We start from the raw sequence: 9,104 nt of genomic DNA, 5'->3' as shown, positions 1-9,104 counted from the left end.
AGCTCCCAATACCTAACATTAGTCAGTCATATACATGTCTTAGTATATAGTGTACCTTTTTATACATAAAATAAATTAAATACTTCCAGATACACTAAAACATCTTTAAAATAATAATGTAATGATAATCATAATATTTTGATACACACTGCAAACCAGTGCCTATTTTTTATTAGAAATCATTGTACATACTTTGGGAAGGTAGAACCTGAATGGTTGTGGCTGGCTGATGCCAGGGCAAGCTGGGTAAGTTCTACGAGAGACACTGATGCTGATGGAGTAGCATGGCCTGGGACTGGCGGACCTGCTATTATGCTGCAGCGATTTTCAGGCCCATTTGCACTGCATGGCCAGGCCACCCAAATACTACCACATGTAGACCTTCTATGTGAGGGGCATGGCCTAGAACTTAGACATTGTGGAGTGAGATGTGACTAGCCAGCAGTGAGGAGAGAACCTGGGCTGGGTTAGAATTTCCTCTGCCACTCACTGACCAGTTGCCTCCCTGGAGCTCTTGTTTTTGTTGCACTATGTCTGCAAGGCCTGGCACTCAGTAAATGTCACTTTCCTTCTTTACTTTCTCCTGCCTTATCTGTTTCACAAGGGACTGCAGTCTAAGAGGAGTGAATTAGAACCCAGAGGTAGAACCTGAGAGATTTCGATATCTACCTTCTTAATAGAACTCTGGGAGCTCTGGTAGCACAGTTCCTAAGGATCTGACTGCTAACCAGAAGGCTGGCAGTTCAAATTCACCAGCTACTTCTTGGAAGGAAGGTTGGGCCAATCTACTCCCATAGAGATACTGCCTTGGAAACCCAAGGAGGGGTCGCTATGAGTCGGATCGGACTCGACAGCATGAGTTTGTTTGGTTTTTAATATAACTCTAATATTGTTGTTGTTGTTGTTGTTATGTGCCGTGGAGTCGGACCCGACTCATAGCGACCCTTCCTTGGGTTTCTGAAGCAGTATCACTACAGAAGTAGATTGCTCCATCTTTCTTCCGAGGAGTGGCTGGTGGGTTTGAACTGCCAGCCTTCTGGTTAGCAGTCAAGTGCCTTAGGCACTATGCTACCAGAGCTCCTAACTCTAGTATTAGTTCACTTTATTATCCAGGAATTGTTACTGGACATTCTATGGTGGTTGGTTTGTAACTACAGGTTGTGTGTACAGTTGTTCATAATCTGGGACTTCCTGTACTTGTTCAATGATGCACAGTAAATGGCAGAGCTGAATTTATATCCAGAAAGTCAGTTTCAAAGTCACACACTCAATCAGTAAATAAGTGTCCCTTTACTAACAAAATATATGAAATGGTCTAGTTATGTAATTCATTCTGGATACAGTTTCTATCAGATTCACATTAAAAGCAAAGATTTACTAACAATGCCATCATATATTTCATGGAAAAGAGCTCTGGTGAAAGGTCAGTAGTTTGAATCTATTGGTGGTTCCACTGGACAAAGATGTGGTAGTCAGCTCCTGTAAAGATTACAGCCTTGGAAACCCTATACAGTGCTCTACCCTGTCCTACAGGGTCACTATGAGTCATAATCAATTCAACTATAATGAGATTTTTGTGTTATTTCATTGACTAGAGTTCTATTACATCTAAAAAAATTCACATACCAATGATTAAACTAAAAATACACCCCCAGGTAGTAATAAAGAGTTTCATAAAAATGTAATAGATAAATTTATGTGTCCAATATAACCAAAAAAATCAAACTCAATGCTGTTGAGTTGATTCGACTCATAGTGACCCCTCCTTGGGTTTCCAAGGCGGTATTCTCTATGGAAGTAGATTGCCCAATCTTCCTTCCGAGGAGTGGCTAGTGAGTTTGAACCACCAGCCTTCTGGATAGCAGTCAAGTGCTTTAGGCACTACGCTACCAGAGCTCTCATATATATATATATATATATATATATATATATATATATACACATACACACACAATAAAATTATAGTATTATTGCATTTCTTAAAAATTCAAATATACCTATTCCTCACTTATCAACTGTCTTGTAATCTGACATTTTACATTTACGACAATAGTAAAAATCTACTATTGATTTTGTGCATGATGTATATCTGGCAGTAACAACTGCTGAAGTGTGAGGTAAAAGTAATGCTGGCTGTGGAGGCTAAGACTATGTGTCAATTTAGCTTAGCCAGGATTATTAGTGGTTTAGCAATTATGTAATGATGAAATCTGGCAGTGATGTAATTGTTTTGGTTACCTAGTGCTGCTCTAACAAAAGTCTACCACAAATGGGATGACTTTAACAAACAGGAGTTTATTCTCTTTAGTTTTTGGAGGCTAGAAGTCCAAGTTCCAAGTGCCAGCCTCTAGGGGCTGTGTGAAAGCTCCTTGACCTTCGGCTTTAGCTCTGCCTCTTGCTCCTGGCCCACTGAAGCTAGAGGCATCTCTTCACTCAGGCAGCTACTGGCTGCTAAGGCTAAGAAGCCCAAGGTCCACAAATAAAATGGAATAGCCCTGATGTTACCAAACAACACAGCAGGCCATTGATTCAAGTCCATGGAAAGTCCCATAATCAACAGAGCATTGCAGGCTGCTGAACAATGACTCAGCTACATGCAGGGTTCAAACGTGCCATAAGCTAGAGACCATTCCCAAAGCTGCTTCTTCTATAGGGGAAGCAGACCACATCCTTAAAGCAGCTACTTGTGGCAGATCCTACCATGGAACTAACTGCCAGTCTCATCATGGGGAATAACTACAACCAGTTGGCCAGCCACTCAAAACCAGGGCCAGCCAAGTTTACACACAAACTGAACTACCACAGTAATGATGTCATCTTCCTCCATCTTGTGACCCGATATGGTCATCTCCCATTTTTGCATACTGCAAATTTTCATATAACAACCTGATATTTAGAACGTGACCATGTCATTAAGTAAGGAATGGGTGTAGACACTGGATAGAAATTCATAATGTATACAGCAAAAGGTACCATTTCAACGTTTCTCTACATTTAGCAATGATGTAAGGAATGATTATGAAAAGTCACTACCTTTATCCAATTTTCTAGCTCTAGATAATTTTTCTTGTGATCTCCTTTTCAGTTCTTGGACTGGAATACAAGCCAATGCTTTCTCCTGGAGAGCAAGGTTCTCATAGACCAGCACATGCTGAAGGTTGGACTGAAGCATTTTTAAAATGGTTGAATTAGCAGTAACCTAATAGGGGACAAAAAAATTACTAAAATTAGCTTTTATCCACATGTTACAAAAATAACTTATATAAAAAAAAACCATTGTGGTTCTATGATTTTATAGATAAAGGGTAATCTATGGATTCACTGTAACAGAATAATTGTATACAAAACCTTTACAATGGTAGTCTTAGGAAACAGTCACATTTATGTCAGATGTATCTATTTTTCCCTCTGTATAGGTTGCATTATTGAAGAAATATGTAAGCAGGGATATCCTGAACTCTGGACCACAGTCTGGATCAAGATAGTACTCTAAGCAATGCATCTGTCAGTCTTTGGCACTTCAAATCACAAAAAGACATAAAAGTTTTTAACTCTACACAGCATTAGCAAAGGAGTACTCAAAAGGGATCAGGAATAACAAGACATTCTTTTAAGACAAAAGGCAGACACACACATATTAAAGGAATATATCATGGTTATATGCCCTCCAGAGAATGTGGTTATGAAAAATAAAATAAAATAGAAAATCCCAAGGGCAGAGCAGGAAGATCCCACAGAGCAGGAAGAGGTCTGGGGACAAACATTAAGGAAACTGGTTGGGCTCTGCAACATAAACAGCTACACATTTTAGCTTCTCCCTCTGTTACACCTGCCATTACCCCTTCTGAGTGGTGAGGGCAGATGCTTAGATCACAAAAGGAGAGAGGAACATCAGCTCAGGATACTTATTTCTGGCACATCCCACCTTGCAACATGGCCTGCCTCTCCTCACAGCGGCTGGAAGCAGATGCAGTATTCACAGATAGGCTAACAGGAACTGCAAGGGATACAGAAAAGACTAAAAAAGTGTATCTTCAGAGATTTGAGAGTATACTGCACCCAGAGAAAGACTCAACTATGGCCCTTGAAAGTTAAAAATTTAAACCTTGAAATAAAGTATAGATGATGTCAGACAGTAGAATAAACATAACTAAAAAGTGATCAATCAATCTGAAGTTTGAGTTAAGGCATTCTCTGAGAGTGCAGTATACACATACACGCACAAAATCAAGTAGACATTCAGAATAAATCTACAAGTCCTCAAATACTAATTGAAATTCTGGAAAGAAACTACAAACAAGGAAAAGAGAAAATCTGAAAGAACAGGAACAAATCTGTGATAGTTGAAGAGCCAGTGTGAATGAAAATGAAACAAAAGGCACATGATGGTGACATTTCAAAATGGTAACGATAAAAAGAAAATCTTAAAAGCTTCCAAGCAAAATGAAGCATTATTTGGAAAGAAAAAAGAACCTGATACCAGATTTCTTAATGGAAAGTGAGGAAAATTTTTGAAATTCTGAGGAAAAATGAGAACACAGAGTCATACTTAGGCAAAATAATCAAGGAGAATGGCCAGATAAATGCATTATCTGATATGGAACAAAGCAGAGAGTACATCACTTGCAAATTCTATCTAAAAGAATTATTAGGTAAGTTACCACAGCTAAAAAATATAAATATATACACATATACATTCAGAAGAAAGACCTGGGATAAAAGAAGCATGAGTGCATTAAAGATGCAACAACACTAGTAAAACTTAAGTCGTGACTGTTAAAAATAAATAACCATAACCGAAAAGGAAGATCTCAAAGTATCTCATAAGGAAGGTAGCAGGAAAGGGAGTAGAGGAAGAGTAAAAGTTTTCTGAGGTTCCTGCCTTATATTAAGATGTTGGCAGGAAACTATATTTGTATTAAAAATTTAAGGGCAATAATTTGTTGTTTACTGTTGGTACTATGTCAGTGCATCTCAATGAGGGTTTCCCTCATTTTCACTGACCTACTTTATCAAACATAATGTCCTTATCTTGTGATTGGTCTTTCTTGATGACACATTCAAAGTAAGAAAGACAGATTCAAAATGGATTCTCATCAGTATTCACCATGCTATTTCCCTCTAGCATCTTAGTGCTTGAAAAACTAGGTACAGTAGTTTGAATTAGGGATTCTGGTGGTCTGAACAGCTCACTGAGTCAGAGTGCACCAAACTCAGAGGAGTAGAATTAGAGAACAGAAAGGTGGGTGGGGTGGGGTGGGAAGAAGATCTATCCTGCGGAGTGTGGACAGGCAGCTGAGAAAGGCCATTAGAGACTTCCCTGAGGGAGCGACCAGCAGGCAAGAACGGCCATCCAAGACCTCCCTGGGTTAAGGCAGAAGACACACCACACCAGCATACCAACGATCACACCAACATACCAGCAATCACCCCAAGAATCTACCCTCAGCACCTGATTTTATCCGTAACTTGGGTCAGCTAGGTCCAAATGGGCATGTTCAGCGCTGCTGAAACCTGAGCAGAGAGTCCACTGGTGCTCCAGAAGGGCAGGCTCGCTCCCCCCTCAGTGGGTCAACGAGTAGGCTTGGGTAACCTTAGTGGCACTGAGAGGTCTGTGCTTGATTTTATCAGTAATATTAGGACCACAGATTACTAGCAGGCACTCTCCCGACTACAGTGCAGCTGAAACGGAACAGACCTTTGGTGTCGCAGGTGGGCAGACTCACAGAGGAACTCCCAAGCGGACTGCAGTCTGGGCAGGTTGGGCCAGCACTGCGGGCAGGCAGGGCCAGAGAGAGAAACCCCGGCAGTGGACTGTGGAGCCAGGAAGATGTCTTGGGTTAGCTTCTTGGCACTGAGGGGCCTTGGGAGTGGGATTTTTGCGTGTCTGAGCTTGGTGGAAAGTGGCGACCCCCTAACAACTGGAGTCTGCTGCAATTGAGCTGTGAGCCTGTAAATAACAGTATGACATCATCGGTAGCAGATCGCTCAAAGCCCTAGAAACCGCCCCTAGCAAGACTGACCTTTCCTTCTTCCGCTCCCACCTTGGCCACCAATAAATTCACTCATCCAACAGAAGAAACCACATTCAGTCAACATAAACTCTCCCAGTTCGAACTCTACACCCTCTTTACGACAAACAGAAACCCATATCCACATTCCACACAGTGATTCCATCATCACAAAGAAAATTGCACAGCAACTCAGCATACCTGAATTAATAACTGAAAAAAAAAACCAAAAAAAAAAAACAGCTTCACCTTTTCAAAATATTAAACCTAAAACCAAGACAAAACAAATCAATATATAACCAACAGTTAAAGACAACCTCAAAATGTCTAGGAAACAATAGGCACCTAACCTCAAATCAAACAAAACAGCAGTTAGAAATCCAGAATACCAAAAAGACAGAATTACACAACACAGTAGAAGCACAAAAGAGTAGGTTAGAACTGGCTGAAGAATACATATCCAAACTAGAAGACAAATCCCGGGACACCAGCTTGTATGAAGAAAAATCAGAACAAAGATTTAAGAGAAATGAAGAGAAGCTAAGAATTATATGGGATGACATGAAAAAACCCACATAAGACTCACTGGAATTCCAGAACAAGAAGAGGTGAAAAAACCACCGAGAAAATTGTGGAAGACCTGCTAACTGAAAACTACCCCCATATCCTGAAAGTAGGTATTTGCCCAAGAAGCTCATAGAATCCCACACAAGATAGATCCCAAGAGAAAAACACTGAGGCATATTATAATCAAACTCTCCAAAACCAAAGACAAAAAAAAATTTTGAGAGCTGCACAGGACAAAAGAAATATTACTTATAATAATCAAAGAGTTAGGCTGAGTTCTAATTACTCAGCAGAAACCATGTAGGCAAGAAAGCAATGGGACGGCATATATAAAACACTCGAGGAAAAGAAGTTCCAACCAAGAATCCTACATCCAGCCAAATTATCCATAAAATATGAGGACAAAATCAAGGCATTCTCAGACAAACAAATTAAGGGATTTTGTAAAACCAAGACCGACCCTACAAGAAATGCTTAAGGAAGTTCTTCCAATAGAGAACCCACAACAGAGATCAACAAAATCAGGATACATGGCATCAACACTGAAATCAAATCAGAAATAAAAACTCAAAATAAGACAATAAAACACTGTACACTAAAAAACAAGGAAGTCAATCAGCACACAACAACAGCAACTAACCTATCAGAGGGAATAAAAGTTTTGTTCTAAGTACAAACTTTCAGATGGAGAGGAAAACAGGACAATGTCTTCATAGTACGCACTGTTCTAAAAATGTAGAGACAAGAATATACTCCAAGCCACAGAGAAAAGTAACAACCCCCATAAGCAAATCCAGAAGGAAGGAAAACATATGGGTTTAATAAGCACAAAACCAACAATAAAGAAGAAAAGGGAGAAAACATTAGGCAACAAACCGAACTCACCACAGAAAATTATATGGACTAAAAAACACCAACAACATGACAAAAAAACACAATAGAATGACAACAATCAATTCATACCTATCACTAATTACACTCAATATGAACGGACTAAATGCACCTATCAAGAGAAAGAGAGTGGCAGACTAGATAAGAAGACCCATCGATATGCTGCCTACAAGAGACCCACCTTAGACACAAAGATAAAAACAAATTAAGAGTTAAGAGATGGAAAAAAATATACCAAGCCAATGGTACATTGCAGGAGTAGCAATATTGATTTCTGACAAAATAGACATTAAGGTGAAAAACATCATAAGAGATAAGGAGGGGCATTGTATGATGCTGAAAGGGTCAAGCAACAACAACAACAAAAAGGTTCCAATAATAAATATTTATACACCCAATGAAAGTGCTCCAAAATACGTGAAGCAAATATTAACTGAATTAAAGTGGGTAACAGACAACTCTACAAAAGTAGTAGGAGACTTTAACACTCTACTTTCAAAGAGGGACAGGTCAAGTAGAAAAAAACTCAACTAAGATACAAAAGAATTCAATAATACAATCAACCAACTCAACCTCATAGACATATACAGAGCATTTCACACAATAAAAGCACAATTTACATTCTTTTCCAGTGCACATGGATCCTTCTCCAGAATAGACCATATGTTAGGACATAAAACAAGCCTCGATAAATTCAAAAGCACTGAAATACTACAAAGCATCTTCACGGACCACAATGCTATAAAATTAGAAATTAATAATAGGAAGAGGAAGGAAAAAGCATCAAACACATGGAAGCTGAACAACTCACTGCTCAAAAAGTACTGGGTAACAGAACAGATAAAAACTGAAATAAAAATACTCCTAGAAACAAATGAGAATGAAGTCACATCACACCAAAACCTATGGGACACAGCAATAAATGCATACATCAAAAAAAAGGAAAGAAACAAAATCAACACTCTAACTCATCAACTCCAACAACTAGAAATAGAACAACAAAACAATCCTACAGGATCTAGAAGCAAAGAAATAATAAAGATCAGAGCAGAAATAAATGAAACAGAAGACAAAACAAAACAAAACAAAAAAACAGAAAATCAACAAAACAAAAAGCTGGTTCTTCAAAAAGATTAATAAAATTGATAAACCATTGGCAGACCTAACAAAAGAAAAGAAAGAAGATCCAAATCATAAGAATTGTAAACGAAAATGGTGTCATCACAACAGAACCAACCGAAATAAAAAAAGATACTGACAGAATATTATGAAAAACTGTACTCCAATAGATTTGAGAACCTAGAAGAGATGGACAAGTTCCTAGAATCACAAGACCTACCTAAACTATCCCACTCAGAGACACAAAACTAGAACAGACCTATAGCAAAAGAAGAAAAACCTCCCATAAAGAAAACCCTGGCCCTGATGGCTTCAGTGGAGAATTCCATCAAATATTCAGAGAAGAGTTGACACCTATGCTACTCAAGCTATTCCAGAACATAGAAAAAGATGGAATACTCCCAAACTCATTTTATGAAGCAACCATAACACTAATACCAAAAACAGTGAAAGAAACCACTAGAAAGGAAAACGACAGACACTATCACTCATGAGCATAGATGTAAAAATCTTTAA

The 9,104-nt window shown here is 38.8% G+C and overlaps 1 protein-coding gene across 1 annotated transcript in view; it reads right to left on the bottom strand.

Moving 5' to 3' along the window:
- NGLY1 (N-glycanase 1) overlaps window positions 1–9,104 on the bottom strand; it is a 136,373-nt gene that overhangs the window by 52,840 nt on the left and 74,429 nt on the right. Inside the window, exon 4 of the mRNA XM_007936347.2 lies at window positions 3,034–3,199. Coding sequence (XP_007934538.1) covers window positions 3,034–3,199 — 166 coding nt within the window. The remainder of the gene's footprint in view (window positions 1–3,033; window positions 3,200–9,104) is intronic.

This window comes from Orycteropus afer, unplaced genomic scaffold, assembly GCF_000298275.1.
Source record: "Orycteropus afer afer isolate SDZICR_OR568_19922 unplaced genomic scaffold, OryAfe1.0 scaffold00003, whole genome shotgun sequence".
Lineage (NCBI taxonomy): Eukaryota > Metazoa > Chordata > Mammalia > Tubulidentata > Orycteropodidae > Orycteropus > Orycteropus afer.
The sequence above is the reverse complement of the archived record's forward strand: the minus strand, read 5'-3'. Positions and strand labels throughout refer to the sequence as shown.